Here is a 17,225-nt window from a genome sequence, read left to right on the forward strand (position 1 = left end):
ACATAAATAGATAGTCATCTCTTTCATTCTCATTAAAAAATTAGAGGTAACAATACGTTTTTGTAGAGATATTTCAGCAGCGGATACCAATGTTTCATATACAGGTTGATTCATAATTCAACAGGATGAGGCAATGAAAATACATGATGTATAAATATTTGATATCAAAGTTATGATTTCGTGTACACAAATTGAAAATAGTCACGATTTGTTTGTTGTGAAGCTTAAAGTTTGTCCAAATCAGCGGCATTGTAAGTTAGGTTCTTATGTCTACTTAAGCCTTGTTTCTAGTTAGGTCTTTTGCCGTCAGGGTTGAAATACCGTAATAATAAAAAACCTATATCTGTGTGTTGGTTCTCAAATGTCATATTAGTCAATAATTATTACAGATTACTTATATATTTTTTTGGAAGAACACTATAATCAAAATATCTTTTGTTTAGTTATCGTTACAAAGCTCAAGAAACGCTTGCTTTTCCTACAGTTTCTCTACTTCTAACAAAATAGTATTACTCATTGTTTAGTTAATAAACTTTTCAGCTTATCTCAAGCCTTGGCTGTAAATTTAACTCTGATTCGACAGCCCTATTTAACTCAAGCGCCACTCTACGAGACGATCTTACGAAATGTTGCCGACTGAACATTAACAAAGGAAATAAATTGTATTAAATATTTAACACGATATGCATTATAAAATGCTAAATTATTACATTAAGAATTGTGTTACCGAAACGCCCGGCCGCGACACAAACTCAATAACAAACAACACAATAAAATCCTTTCACAATGCAAACTTATGGCACAATTAACCAAAAAAAGGATTTAGTTCATATCGATTGGAAATATTTCGATTTTTATATAATAACATCAACAATTTTGGTAGATATTGCTACACATTGTCCAAACCAAAAGGCAATAAGCGGGCATGGTTTTTAGAACTGGCGATAAGTTCTAGAATGCCAAGAATAAGACGATGAAGTTTCAAGGTCATGTCAAGATTAAGAAAATAAGATTGAAGGTGTTGAAATCTATCGAAGAAGGAGAAAAGCCTGCATCATGTAGACCTTCTTGTTGTTGATGATGACGAAACTAACGACGAACAACTTGGTACGATTTCTTGCACAATCTTAAAGTAACAAAGGTTTGGACTTGATTCCCATTTAAATGTACGCATTTTAAATATAAAACTCTATCCAATATAAAACATGTAATTCTTAGTCTGGTACAACAAACAAATAAGTTTATCTTACGGAAGGTCAAAGAGGAATATATCCGTTACTCCAATTTCCGTAAACTAGACAAGTAGATCATAACATAGGTGAAGGATGACGAGGTCGGTACAATGTCCCCAGATCAGATATTAACATAGTTACGGTTGAAAACAATATTTTAGATATTAAAACAATAACCCAGCTTCCTTATGATATTTATACCAGAGTAACGATTACATTTTTTATATTCGGTAGAGTTTTATATTATCGAATTGTCATATTAGTCTCTAGGTTGTATATTTTACCTTATCGTCGCCATAAAGTTATTTCATTGGTAAATAAGTTCTGAAAAAGTCATTGATAGGCGCCATCCGGGTTCTCCAGATTTACGTTATTTAAACATCAAAGAATTATGAACTTTAATCATATGATGATAAAGTTTATATATTGTTATATGTTTCTTTACTCATTAGGGCAGGCAGCGACGGGAAAAAAGTCAAGCTGGCCGCCTGGTCGGCGACGCAAATTGATCGTGGCTGCGCGACTTCCTCGAAAACAGCTTCGTCGTGTTTATGCAATACAAGTTTTAAAAATATCTGCTATGTTGCATTATTATAATAACGTATTGTGACGTAATCATTGTAGCTGTATTATTAAATAGTTTGAACACATAAATAATGCCCTTTGAAAGTGTTGGATAACATAACTATATAGGTATAAAAATAGATTCGTTTTGAGTTGTTTGTTGTTGAGTTTTGGTTTGTGTATTTATTAAAGTGATTGTAATCAATACAAACATAATTTTAAAGTTTAGAGACACGCAGAGACGTAAAGTGAACACTTTAAAACAATTAATAACCCCGTATGCGACATGTACAAAAAGTTAGGGCATTATTAAAGACTTTGCAAAACAATTACGTTTAAATTGTAACATTTAAAGATCGTTGGTGGACGAGTGAGGGCATTAACTGTCGTTAACCGTAGATTTCTATTAAAATCGTGTTATCGCACTTCTTTTAGACAGGATGAGAGAGGTGGCAATATGTTTTGAACTAATGTTTTTAGCAGTGGAAACACGCTTAGAAACCTAACAGAAAGCCAGTGAGAACAGTACGTGGAAGAGATAGGTGAAGTGATTCTTCCTTTTACAGTTATCTATTTTGAGAATTCTCGGATTATACGACCGTGAGTCATTGAGATGATGTTAATTAATCGAAATTACTTTATAAGAGCATAAATAAAGTAATTAATTAATTTTTAAATGGAATATCGGGTAACGGTAATTAGGAATAAATATTCAATGAATTAGCTTTGATGTTAAATCTATTAGAGGAATCGGTAAAAGGCGTACCGTTAATATAGAATTAGGAAGTTTTAGAACAGATCAATGTTTGTCTAGGATTTCAGTAATAGTAAGTAACACTTAATCTTTCTATTTGTTCATGTATATTACTTTGTAACTCTATGTCTCTCTCTCAGTATATTTGTAAACTAGCTTTCTCCTGCGGCTCCGCTCGCGCGGGTTTTAAAAAGTAGATAGTAGCAGATTCTACATCGCCGACAAGATGCAGGAGAGTAGGCTGCGATGTATGGTCATGTAAGGAGGTGGCCGCCGGACTACGTCGGTAATTTAGCACTCCAACTTACCCTCCTTGGTCGCAGAACCAGAGGCAGACCCAAAACGAGATGGAAAGATGTAGTAAATAAAAGACATGTGTGAGTGCCAAGTTTCAGAAGAAGATGTCATGGACAGAGCGAAGTGGGAGAGACTGATTGGGAAAGCTGATCCCAGCACCTTGTGAGATGCAAGCTAGGCAGAGAGAGAGAGTAGCAGAGTTTCAGACCGACAGTATATGCATATTAAATTTCATAAAAATCGGTCAAGCGGTTTCGAAGGAGTATAACTAACATTGTGACACAATAACTTTATATATAAGATATTTTCTAGCATAATTATTATTTTATATCGAAAAGCATTGCATGATCGTCTAGCATCAATACAATTACAAATTGCCCCCGCAGAGGGCGCTGCGCACTGCCGGTGTTAATCTGACTTTAGCGCAGGTTGGCGTAGGCGGATCAGATCCAATTACGGCTTAGTGTGAATTAATTTATTGCAAAAGGCGCCTCCGAGTCGCTCTCACATTGAGACACGACATCTAGATGATGGCCAGACCTTCCGACAACTAAACGGTTTGTATACAAGCTTTTACTAGATATACCAAATTGCACTCTCTCTTGTTAAATATCTAAGAGTCGTGTTTAGATGGTTAAACTCGTTCCGCTTCCGTGCTCGTGTAACGTAGCAGTTGTTTATTGAATGAATATACAGAAAGGACTTATATTCCCAATGGTTAATAGGTATAGAGACGGGTGCATGGTTCCCTTTCTATTAGAGGCAAAATCGTTTTCAAAAATCATATACTTTCAAATTCCGTTTCAGATATAAGGGAAGGAAAACATGTAAATATTTTAATGAAAATCACATGTGAAACTAATTTTCTGCTTATCTTCGACCATCAGCGAAAAGAAAGAATGTTATCGGAACACAATCGGACAGTAAAAAATATTTTTGAATAAATTATCGTAAGAATGTCTCGGTGTCGACGTCGACGCGGATTTTAAATTAAACGGTGATGCATTCCTTATTGTATGCGCGTACGCAGATCTAGAACGGAGGCTGCGCAGGCTGATGCGAGATGCGAGGTTTCCAGTCAGTCGCACGGGGAACGTCGCGGCGATCGGACGAGCCCACATGCCACGCGCTTTCACAACCACCGTATTCACGATATCATTTACGATAATCCGCGTGTAAAAATTTGTGTACCGTGAATATTAAAGTGTTAATTCGGACCGATGTGATTGGATACTAGAAATATGATCGGTTAATCCAGACTTTTATTTACACGTGAAAAAATAAACTTTCTAAATGAAGATGACTGTAAATCGTATAAGGGTAGTGGTGCTCGGAAGCCCGCGGAGCGGGAAATCGGGTTAGTATTTATTTCTTTAACTCTATTTAATTTTTTCTTGGCTGCAAAAAATATTTAACTACAATTTCTATATTTTTCACCACGGAATGTATTTGGTAAAACTTCGTCATAATTCCATTACAAAAAATATAAAAAGTTACAAATTAAATTTTAAAAAATAAGGTTAAATACAAGCAATAAATACTACAGTAAAATATTTCACGCGAAAAATTTACACATTTTTCGCGTTGTTAAGTTGGGTAAGAATACTTTTGTCGTCTACGATAAAAAAAAAATTGTGTCATATGTGTGAAATGAGACTAGATTGATAAAAATGTTTGCAGACTTATTGATATAATCAAGTTACCTGTATTTCGTTTTTCTTTTGTTGCATTTGCCCGCTTATCTCTGGAGTCAAATAAATAAATACAGATTAAATAACGCTTATAGATAAATTACGTTCTGAGTATTATTAAATAAACAATCGATACGAAGAACTGTTATTGTTCTAGTTCCTTTCTGTTTTCTACGATATTTAAAGAACGTTTTACTAAATATTAGTTTGTTTATTCGAATAGCGGTAACTTGGACGCTTAATTTAAAGACTAGAAGTATTCATCCGTATATAATTAGATGTTTTTAGTAGTATCTGTCGCCCGCGATTCCGTTCTAATTAGTAGCCTATGTGTTCTTCCATATTATGTTCTGCATCTATGCCAAATTTTTTCCATCCATCCAAACATTCGTATTTATAATTTTAGTAAGATTATACGTAATTTTAGAATATACATGAATTTTAGAAAAAGTAGCTTTTAATAGATGCTAAAAGGTTTATAAAATTCATTAATTTTTCAATTAAAACCTTCATAACATTTTAAATAAAATGCGATATAAAGTTTTTTCTTTATTTTATAGGGATTTTCATTGTTTTGATTATGTTAGTCCCATGAACTCCTTAGAAAATAATAACAACTACAAGTGTAAGAATACTTAAAAAAAAATACAATTTTTAAGTTTGTCTAGTATATTTAATGAGAATTTATAACGACTGTGTTATCAACGTATAATTACGAGAAAAGAAAATAAATCGATTTGGAAACGTATTCGTGATGGAGTCGTAAGAACTTTTGCTTGACGTAAGTAGAATAATTTGCAAGTTATCGAGGTCAAGGCCTGGCGGGTTTCATGGTAAAGAGGTTGCCAACCCAAATGCAAAACAACTACTCAAATGTAAACTGCAAATTAAATACGATTTTATTTATCTTTTTATCTTTACTAGCTTATAAATGCCGTAACAAAATATATTTATTAATGAACTAGCGATCGCCCGCGACTTCCACAGCGCAAATAAAAATAAAAATAGTAGCCTATAACATGTCCGCGTGCAAGCTACCTTCCAGTCCAAGTCTCGTCAAAATCGGTCCAGCCGTTCCAGAGATTACGTGGAACAAACACGGCCTAGCGGACAGACATACGAAATATAATTTTTTCCTCTATATTACGTACAGACGGTCCATTTTTATTAAATATGTATAGATGTATCATAAGATTGATATGCGTTTGTGATAGCATTACTATGTGCTAATATTTACACATAGTATGTGTTATCACATTCTTTAGCGATGTATTCCACTCTTTGTTGTGAAGGAGAAGATCGTGATTCGTGATACTGATTCCAAGAAATGTAAGTGCCGTCTTATATGATACGTTATTTATACATTATATTTATAAAAAAAAACAGAAATAAAGTAACCATTCAAACCGAGGTGTACGTTTTTACTATTGTACGAGTATGGATCATGACAAGACGAATGGAGGGAATGATAATTAATACTGTGAACAAGTAATTTAACATCATCCCGAAATATAACAAAGTTGGTAAAAGTTAGATCGCAAAGTACCGTGTTAACTATGCCAACTTTAAAAGATTTTGAGAGAAAATAAATAAATAAATAATTATTTTTATCCCTACATCCATCAAACAAAAGTAGGTAAGCATTTTTATAGAATATCTTTGAATAATTTATTACTTAAGGGATCAATGACCGCTTTTTGTTTTATAATAGTTGGAATTTGTACGGTGGATAACTCATGGCTAGCTAATGGTGTTTGTGCGTGTTTATTTATGTGTGAAGTTTTTAATAGCAATCATTCGCCAGTTACATCGTTTATACTATTGCGAGGTATGTTCAAGTCTATAAGTGAAATCTGGTGATAATCGTAATGGTATGAGACTTATTCATATTTAGCTGAGTTACTGTGGATTTCTGAGACTAAAATCCCCGTGTGAAACATATCGTTATCTCTGTTTTCTCAAAGATAATGATAGGGATAACAATATGTTTTATACAAAGATTTTTATTTCAGAAAACAATGGTTATTTAATCACTATATTGAGATGGTCAGAATATACGTACGACTAGGAGGTAATTTACGTTTCCTCTATTTGCAATAATTACCGTTTAGTAATACCTTAGTTATTATGTGAATTACTTAAATCGTTAAATGTTAACAGTAGTAATCGAAAGACGCGTTTGCAGCACCATTATGTTTCTAATATTCATTTGTACGTTTTCATATAATATATGAACAAAATTCTTCCTCACAGTAGGGTAAATTGTAATAACATGTCATATTTATTTTGTAATTTTTACTTTCAAATATATACAACTTTTATTTTAAAAACTAGCTTTCACTCACGACTACGTCCCCAAGTTAATAAGTATGTCTTCTTCTAGACTATGGTCTACATCTATGCCAAATTTCAGGGAGATCCGTTCAGCCGTTCCAGAGATAACTTCAAACAAACATCCATCCATGTAAACATTCGCATTTATATTAGTAAGATTAGTATGATGTAAATCTTTTCTTTTTCATTTTGGCAAGTAATATGACTCAAAAGGCAAGACATTTGTGAGAGACAAACGCATATGTCGACACCCACGCCGACAAAGATTAACGGATTACCACAAACGCGTAACGGAATCAAAGTTGTATCGGAGAATCGAATATCACAATTCTATCCATAACATTTTATATACCTCTACAACGACCAAGATAACTTACGTCCTAAGGCACTTAGGTAACTGTAAAGGTGATGCGTCAGTATCGCAAAGATTTACACTAAGAACAAGGACGTGTTTGAATCTAGTATTTGTCTATTTTACTTATATTATAAATGCGCATGTACAGATAGATGGATGTTTGTTTGAAGGTATCTCCATAACGGCTGAACGGATCCCGCTGAAATTTGACATACATGAGAACTTAGTCTGGAAGAACACATAGTCTACTAATTATATTTTTTTTAATACCAAGACAATTGTTTGTTATAAACCTTCAAGGGTACGTAAGCTAAAGTTTATATTAAAAGGTTAAGGCCCATATTTCGGTGCTTTCGTAGATTGATTTTATGTTTGTTCGTTTACAGTTTTATGGGTTTACGCCTCGTTTGGGAATCTGTAAAGATTGTGATCTCTATAATGTAAAAATAGCTTCGAGAGGTTATAATTAAGTATTTTGCATAGTGTAGGCCGTGTCCGTGTGTGGAGCAACGACCTCGACTACCGGCGTGTTAATGCGTGGTCGTTTAAGAGTTACACAACGTGCGCGCCGGCGCCAGCCAACGGAGCCGTCGGGAAATCGCTTCGCTGACCCACCGGCCGACTGGACGGACTGCACCGGCTCGCCTGTCGGCCGACTGCTCGTAATTGCACCGCCCTAATTGTCGGTCCGCCCGACAACCGACAAGCGACATGTCGCGTCTTACCTTAACTCATTCGCATCGTACACGCTAAATTGTTTTCTATTCCTGCCGTATTAGATGGGAGGGGCTATCGCGGATATCTGTCCGACTAACATCGTTTAAACTCCGACTTAATTCTCCATAGTAACAATACTATAAAAGCTTTTAACGTAAACATTAACCGCCGAGGAAAATATATATGCACCTACGACATTTAGGTCATATTACAGGTCCGTTTACGAAATATGATATGCATCTCGTGTACCCTGTGGTTATTCGTTGGACATAAATTTTATTATAAATGGTAACACTTACGCTCATAATTCACGGCGAATTAAATATGTTGGTAGAGCGCGGCCATCTTGACAAATGACATTCGATTTAAGAGAAAATATCATTTCATATTTATAAAAAGTTGGTTAACTTTCTAATGAAAATACGAATAAATAAATCGCATTTGAATTTATTTATGTAATGAATTTATTCAGACAAATTTGTTAGTACGGTATGTACGGTCTGCAGAAGAATTACAAATATATATTACGTCATATATCTAAAGAATCGTAATATCGTGGAAGAGTCGTTTTAGTAAATTACGAATTACGTGTTTAGAATACTATAATTTATTTATGACCAAGAAGTTAAATTATAAATAAACTCCTTTGAATGCGTAGTTATCAAAGCTTATTCCTTCGCAAACAATATAAGAGTTACGTTTAATATACTTGGCAGTACATTTGTAATAACTAGCAGCTGAGCTATGTGTGAGGTCAAACAATCCACTATTCCAGCATGATTGATTAAGCCCTGTCACCCTAATTTGGGTAGGCTTCAAGCCCCTCACAGGAGACAACTTGAAGGTGTGAGCTGACGATGTTAAAGGCAGGCAGACTTTAATCCGTAAAAATTTGTTGTTGAAAAAATCACCTAATCTGCATTTTTTTATGGTTGGTGTAGTACTTCCATTGCCACGTGTCAACGCCATTTTTTTCCGTTTCGACAGGTGATGGATTATGTTGGCTATCTATTAATTACCCTTAGATTCCTGTTCGTATAACGACCATTGTTTCTTCTGATGGTGCACCATCTATCAACCCACGTGATGCCATGTTGTTCCGCCGTTGTAATTTGTCTTTCATGCCTCTATGAGTTATTAATAGATTTTTGATTTTTTTTTAAACTTGTGTCAAATGTCAATCAGTTTACAGCCAGTCATATATTACAGCACGATTACAACACGATCAGTGATAATGTTGATAGTCATAGATAAAGTTTTTTTTTATTTCGTCAATGTTGTAACTAGCTGGAAATAAGCGTTAGTTTAAAGAACACTTATTTAGTAAAAATTATGCATTCTTAAATTAAAATTAATAAAGAATTAAAACTTTTCGGAGTGCACTTTTAAGTTTTTAATTTTTAAAAATACATTGTGATTAAAATTAAAATAAAATAAAATTAAAATTAAAGTTATATTAATCTTTATAATTCAAAATATTTGGAAGATTTTTATATTTGCAAAATTAAATACGTACGCAAGCATCTACGAAATGTTTTTTTAATTATTTTATTGGAATTCACGATTTCCCGATTAAGGAGGACTGTTGAAATTTTATCACATACTGCACGTAATCCGATCGAATGGAGAAAGTAAAATTCCTTATACCCATTACAGTCTTAAAATCAAATCGAAAATAAGAGTGTTGTTTCTCTGCCATTGTAAAACTGTTGCGTTAAATACATTGTAATGTTATGTCCCAAGATTTTATTACGTGTTATTAAATTTTAATAATTTATGACAAATTGTTTAGCAAAAGTTTGACTTTTATTGACCAGATAATGGGTAAGTCCTGCGCAATGCAGTCCTGATTACGATGTACTTTCGAATAATATTTATAGGTTAAAATTTCCTTTTCGGTTGTAATTTTCGCGCCGCAATAATTTACTAACGAGACCGTTTTAAGGACCGATATCCGCAAAGGGGAAAGTAATTTTTTATTCACAATAATTTTTGTAATAACAAACTCCAAGGCCTTTAAGTGTGATCATGACGATGCTTATTTTTATAATAAATATAATTATACATAAGTACGGTACAATTTATTACGCGAAGAACCACAACTAGCTGTCGCCCGCGACTCTGACCGCGTGGTGTTGTTTTTTTTAAAACTTAGTAAGTAACCTACGTGTTCTTCCAGACTATGTTCTACATTTGAGCCACATTTCATCAAGATCCGTTGAACCGTTCCGGAGATACCGTGTAACATCCATCCATCCATCTATCTGTCAAATTTATAATATTAATAAGTTTAAATTATAAGTTTTGATGTTAACAATTGTTTGAAATGATGATCATTTTATACAAAAAACAATGTACTAGTTTCTTTTAAATACAATTTTCTCGATATTTCTAACAATAAAATCGATAACCTAACTAATTCATATATAAGGTAAACCAGGAAGCTATTACTTCAGTTCGAGAATTGAACTAGAAAGTCGAAGGAATTCACTTCAAGTCCATTGTCATACTTGTTTCACACGAGGGTAGAACAGTAGGACAGAAACGTTCAAAACAGTACTCCGACGAGACAAAGTAAAATTAGATTAGCGATATCGTTAGTTGAAAATTCAAAGACGTATGGAAGTGACAACTTTCTTATATTTGTTTCTTAATATTTGAGTATATTACAAACATGCTATGTCTTTGTTAATGATCTGTAGTTGTAGTGTGTTCCAACAATAGCTGTACCGCACTCTACTGCTCTGCGTGACTGTTGTACCCTAGTGTGAAACTATCGTAAGTTGACTTACGTAAGGTAGACGCTCCGGTTGTGCAACCATTTTGGGTCGGGAATGGGTAACGATTTCCTCGGGACCCGTTCCCTTGTTCCTCCGAACTTGGTACGACCAGTTTCTTTGCTTGTCGCCAATGTTTGATCTTCTTGTATCATTACAACAATTGTCAACTGCTTTTTATATGTGTTTTTTTATATAAAATAACAAGATATAAATATTGTAGAATTTATGTGGATCACTAAATATTGGCATTTAAATTTTTTTTTTGTTTGAATTGTTAAAAGTATTTATCGTTTTTTATTTGTATTTGAATGTAAAGGTACCATTTTTTTATTATTATACCTTCCTTATTTATTTGTGTGGCATTTTATATAGTCTTTATAAATTTTTGTGTTACTTATATTTTTATTTCTCAAATAATCTTTAAGAAATATTTCTCGAAATTCCTTATTCAAAACCTGACTTTTAAACCGGTTCGAAAGATTCCTGCACATCCCTTTATCTAAGAAAATCTAGTAGCTTTATAAAAAAGATATCTAACTCAACACTGTTATCCAAAGGCGGGAAGTTATTAAACGGGCGTACATTCATTACAGTATCTTCATACGTTAGTGTAATAAAGGTGATGAGGTTTTTATCTAAGTATACTAACTCCAATAATAACTATCCATCAAAGGACGTAGTCAAGAGAATTAAATTCGCTTCCCACTTAGGATAGAATTTCATACAACTGTACAATAAGAGCTATAATTCAGTACGTATGAAGGTATGACAAGTTTTTCGTTTGCAGTATGGTCGTCAAATGATATTTCATTGATGGGTAGGAAATTAATGTCCGTAACTGTAATCTAATATTACTTCAAGCACGTACCCGTAGTAATCAGCTTTTTGAATACGCAGCTCAGCCTTTGATGGGACTGTCAGGATTCACCACACTTCATTTAGTAAGGTCGGTCCTATTCAAGCTTCTTGCTGTCATTGACTATTTGTACTTGATGATTTAAATTCCAGGAGTCAATACATTCCTTTTGTAAACATAAATAGATGAATAGAAAGTACAGGTCAATAACCTCCTAATTGATGATTCATTTGGAAGTTTATTATATATTATAAGGTATACGTAAATGATAGATTAGAAATTGTAATAAAAAAACATAGACGCTTTTGTTAAAGACTAGGTTTGGTTAGTTTTAATAATATTTTTTTCTGTTTGTTACAGCGGTGGTTGTGCGATATCTTACAAAACGGTACATCGGAGAGTACAGCTCGACAGGGGGTGAGTTCTATATAATTTTTTTAACATAATCTTTTCGACATATTATTGTATTTTGAAGTTAAGTTAAGTTAAGTAATTTGTGGAATGTATGCATCAGTTAGATTTAAGCAAAGCACCAAGTTTCGTTTACATATTTACAATCTATTTATATACAAGAATTTTATAAAATAACTAGCCTGCGACTCCGTCCGCGAATTAAAAAAAAACTTAATTAGTAGCTTATTTGTTCTTCCAGACTATGTTCTTTCCAATGCCAAATTTCAAAGATATCCATGCTGTCAAAGTCCTGGCGATACCTTCTAGCAAACATCCAGTCATCCAACCATCTAAACCTTTGCATTTATAATATTAGTAAGATTAAATCGGTTAAAAATCTTCAATCCTTAATTCAAGATAAAAGCATAATTATTTTACCACCAATGCCTATTATAGTTATGTTTAAAACACTTTATCATGGTCAAAAATAGCCAGTACGATGTTATCATTGTAATTATTTGTTAACACGTATATTTACCTTGAATGACCTTAAATTATTAATCAATATTCTATAAATATACAATATATATAAGGTGAGGGCAGACACGTTTAATAATGACGCTCATCTTTCTTGTAACCGGACATAATCCTTGAATATAAGTACTAATTTTATTATAATTTTCCGTAAAACATGACTTGAATTTCGGCCGCTTTTATGTCTGTTTCCATTGTCGAAACATTTGTGTATAAGCATTATCTGTCATTCCCTTTGAAAGAAAAGAGACAACATGTTTGTATACAAGTTTTATGGCAGTGGAAATTTACGGTGAGACAAACTTTTCAACAATCAACCGTTTGGCCTATACGTTAGTTTTTAGGGTTCCATGCCTCGAAAGGACAAAAACGGAACCCTTATAGGATTCCCCCTCACTTTGTTGTCTGTCCGTATGTCTGTCAGGACCCTTTTTTTGGTACTATTTGTCTCTTCCCTTCCAAATAATGTTTTGAGTCAGATATTTCTGTTCACTTTTAATTAAAATAACTTTAAAATTGAATACGTCGATTACAACATTTACGATTGTTTTTTATCACAGTTTTATGATGTTCTTGTGATTGTAAATGTATTACGAAACGAAAGCTACGTTTTGCAATGTCGATTATTATAAGAAAGTTTTAATTGGCTGTTTGTATGGTCAAGGATGGTTGTAAGTGGTCAAAGTGCACTAAGTGGACACTAAGAAAACAATTTTTAATTTCAATCCTTAAGAAAAGTATAGTTTACAAATTGAACCGCAAATAGCCTAATGGTTAAAGGGTACGGATTCCTGATCAGGTGGTCGAGAGTTCGAATCCCACCATTCGAATATTGTCAAAAGCCATATCTCAGCATAAATATAGAGCTTAGTTGGAATGATACAAGAAATATTAGTAAATTAACAAAAAAAAATCTGCTAATATTTTACTTAAAAACATCTCGTAAAATGCATTAAAATTTTAAAATAAAAAACAGTGAAAAAATAATATTAAATTTCTTCCTTAAAACAGTCTAGCGTCTCTAGACTAGAGGAGGATAAATTACGTTGTTTGACATAAAAATTCTCAAGTAACATTATAATTAAGCGTCAATAGCCTAATAGTTAAGGGTACGGATTTCAGATCACGAGGTCGTGGGTTCGAATCCCGACATTCGACTATTGTCGTAAACCATATCCTAGTACAAGGTAAAAGAAATATTAGTAAATTTACAAAAAATCTGCTAATATTTAAAAAAAAACTTGTATTTTTGTATACATTTTAACATATATTCAATCACTATTATTGTCAATACATGTTATGTTTGTCCTAATTAAGAAAGGAAAGAAACGAGCTATCAAGACCGGTAGAAATACCATTACCTACACGGTCCAAATAAGCTCCGGTGAAAAGTGGGTACAGTCGACTAAAGTTGTACACACCTTTAACCATCCCATTAAGGTCATATGCTTGTAAAAAACCAGCTCTCTTGTTTTTTATATCATAACAATGCCGTGTTAAGTGGCAATATCATCTATGTACACGGATAAAAGTTTAGTACTTGTTTTGTTGTCGAGAACCCTTCAGATATCTAATTATTTTTTATGAACTTTTAACTTAAATACTATAAAAAATCGTTTTGTTTTTGTAACGGCAAATGGATCAATGTTTTCTCTCGTTTATTTTATTAATATTATAAATACGAACGTTTGAATGGATGTTTGTTTGAAGGTATTTCCAGAACCGCTAAACGGATCTCGATGAAATTTGGCATACACGTAGAACATAGTCGGGAAGGACACATAGGCTACTAATTAACTTTTTATTAATCCCGCTCGGACAAAGTCGCGGGCGACAGTTAGTTAGATCATAAAAGAATAACGAGTCTTTAAAATTACCTTAAAATTAAAGCATTCTCCTTTGTTTCAGATTTCCTCTACCAACATAGAGTAGCATTCGATGGAGCGGTTTCAGAAGTAGAAATATTGGACACCTCAAATTGCGCGGTAACTACCACTTGTAAAATTCATTCATTATTATTGTAGCTTTCAATTGTTTGTTGGTTATAGAGTCGATTATTTCTTATAGATTATAAAAAACTTTACGTGCTTGCAGGGATAGTTGCATTCTCATTCAGAATTACGTAGTTCACAAGACAAACAGCAATTTAACTGTAGATAAAGATCATAAACACTGGCTGGCAGTTCACTGATAGACGATGAACGATTTAATTATAAAAATAATACTGGCTCTGTAGAAAAGTCATTCCGAAACACTATGCTCGTTTTGTAGCGTACCTTACGTAGTGGTTTGGAGTCGGGAGCATCAAAGAACTTTCTAGATTAATCCTGGAGAAAATATTAGCTTCTACTGCTTAATTAGCCGTCGCAATGTTTCTATTGTAACTAACTTATTTACCATCAATGCATACCGGCATTTACAATGCGATTGTCTAAAGTCTTCACGACTGACCGACGGTTGCGTAACATCGATACTTCTTAACAAACGAAATACTTAGTCATCGTTATGAAGATCGGAGCAATGTGCTTTGTTTTCATCTGGGAGACAGCTTATTTAACTAATGCCTTTGATACTGCGCACTCTACTGATTTAGTGCGTTGCTTCCTTTGTACGTTCACTATTTTGAACGCATGCATATATTTCATAGAGACAAAACGATTATTTAATGTAAGGTCTGCTATAAAGATTCTCAAGTAGAGTTTCATTTAAGAAATGTTCTATGAAAACGTTTGTCGATTGTTTTTGTTGAGAATTCGGGTTTTAACAACAAGAATGTACACTCTTCTTCTTCCTTATGTTCATATAGTATATTAATTTTTGTTTTATAAATCAGATTATTGTTGTTTAGATTCGTGGTTGCATCGGCGATCACGTACGATGGGGCGATGCGTTCGCGGTGGTGTACTCTGTGTGCGAACGGCGTTCGTTCGTGGCGGCTGCCGAGCTGCTCTCATTGCTGGTGCGCAGCCGGCTGCCAGGCTGTGCGGCAATCACCCTCCTTGGGAATAAACGAGACCTCGAACACGCCAGGTAAATATAGAAAAGTTTTTATTAACCAATCAACCACATTGTCAATCGTCGTATGAGACTTTTAGGCTTCGAAGTCCGTGTTGCTATAAAACTGGAATGTTTTAGGGAGGTCCACGCAGAGGAGGGTCAAGAGTTGTCGTTGCGGTTCGGTTGCCAGTTCTACGAGGTGTCTGCGGCGGAGTCTTGCGCGGGTGCGGCGCTCGCCTTCCATGCGCTGCTACGCGAGGCACGTGCGCTGGCGTTGTTACTGCCCACGCCGCGCCGCAAGCTTGCGGCCTACTCCGTCTCTAAGGTACGACCAATCGTAGTACATCTACGAGGTGTCTGCAAGAGTCCAGGACAACCGTCAAGCACATTTACTAAAAGGTTGCCGGATCTCGTAGAATTATGTGACAATTTAAAGATGGGCCATTGTAGTTAAGTTAAATTTGTAGTTTCTTGTTTTCGTGTAAGGGAAAACTGCAGTAAAATGTTAGGGTCATTTTGAAAGAGTCCTGTGTACATGTAGTAGCAAACAAGGTTCCCATAAACGAGATTCCTTCACGCACTGAAGCCGTAATTCAAGCTAATGCATCCAATGTTTTTGTTCCCAACAGGTCATCGGCACGATATTCGGCAAAAACAGCAAAAGCGTCCGAAAGAAACGACCATCGTTAAGCATTTAAGTTTACTTTATTTATAAATTTAATATTATTTTTAAAACCATAGACTGTTTAATTTTTATATTAGAATAGTTGGATATTTTGCAAACATTACTTGATATTAAATGTGGAGTTCAATACGTTATTTTTTTGTCTATGATTCGATAGTAAAATTTAAATATTGTAAAAGATTCTACTATTTAAGTAATAAACTATAAAATTTGCTACCTAAATACATGTGCGAAATATTGATATTTTATAACTGATTTTAATTTTTTGATTTATTTAACTGCAATATAGACTTCAACTACTTTTGTACATAGTTTATCAAAACCTTGTTCAGTTAACTATAAAATAGATTTAACTATTTGGTTTAATAGTTCAACAATCATCAGATTTTTGGGCCTAGGTTAGACGATTGTATCCACCTTAAATTTTTTAGTTAGTAACTTAGTTTTTGTCGCATAAAAACATTGTCTCGATAGTTTATTTTTTGTTTTTGTAAAAAAAACCTCGCATTAGTTATAGATGGAGTGTAAACGATTACTTTGATAATTGTAAATATTAAGAAATAAGAGCCTTTTTGTAAGTTAAAATTAAGTTAAACATAATTAAAATAAGTCTCATTAAAAATGTGAGAACAATTTGATGGCTGATTATGAAATAAATTTGTATATTATTACTTAAGCATTTTTATTTAAAACTAGCTGTTGCCCGCGATGTCGCGCAGGCTTAAAAAAAAAACAAAAAAAATAATTAAGTAATCCTGTTCTTTAGAACAGTATAAGACCAGACATAATACAAACTACTTGTTTCTTGTCGTTAAAACAAATGAAAAAGGAATTATCTGACCAGTCTCCCAGCTCATTTTTAAGAGAAGAGTTTAAATAAAATTTAGAAGCAGAACTGCAGAAGAAGAAGAATCTAAACAGGGAATGGTGATTTAAAGACGTCTCTACATAGAGTGTGTTAAAAACAGGGAAACAATGGGGGGCGTAAGTAACTAAAGGAGATAGCAGAAACCAGCGCAGGATCGGCCTTGGCCGT

The 17,225-nt window shown here is 33.8% G+C and overlaps 1 protein-coding gene across 1 annotated transcript; it reads left to right on the plus strand.

Annotated features, from left to right (window-relative positions):
• The first annotated feature begins 3,910 nt into the window (after positions 1-3,910).
• On the plus strand, positions 3,911-16,827 carry LOC106115664 (ras-related and estrogen-regulated growth inhibitor-like protein). The gene is made up of 6 exons (XM_013309113.1): positions 3,911-4,204; positions 11,941-11,997; positions 14,416-14,492; positions 15,356-15,537; positions 15,643-15,829; positions 16,134-16,827. The coding sequence occupies exons 1-6, from the start codon at positions 4,141-4,143 to the stop codon at positions 16,200-16,202; spliced, it is 636 nt and encodes a 211-aa protein (XP_013164567.1). The 5' UTR covers positions 3,911-4,140; the 3' UTR covers positions 16,203-16,827.
• Positions 16,828-17,225: the final 398 nt, after the last annotated feature.

This window comes from Papilio xuthus, unplaced genomic scaffold, assembly GCF_000836235.2.
Source record: "Papilio xuthus unplaced genomic scaffold, Pxut_1.1 DF827777.1, whole genome shotgun sequence".
In the NCBI taxonomy this organism is placed as follows: Eukaryota; Metazoa; Arthropoda; class Insecta; order Lepidoptera; family Papilionidae; genus Papilio; species Papilio xuthus.

Excerpts from the sequence above, each read along its gene's own strand:
- LOC106115664 (XM_013309113.1), top strand. The coding sequence starts at position 4,141 with ATGAAGATGACTGTAAATCGTATAAGGGTAGTGGTGCTCGGAAGCCCG. Across the intron at positions 14,493-15,355 it reads TGGACACCTCAAATTGCGCG|ATTCGTGGTTGCATCGGCGA; the intron begins GTAACTACCACT and ends ATTGTTGTTTAG. Across the intron at positions 15,538-15,642 it reads CGAGACCTCGAACACGCCAG|GGAGGTCCACGCAGAGGAGG; the intron begins GTAAATATAGAA and ends GGAATGTTTTAG.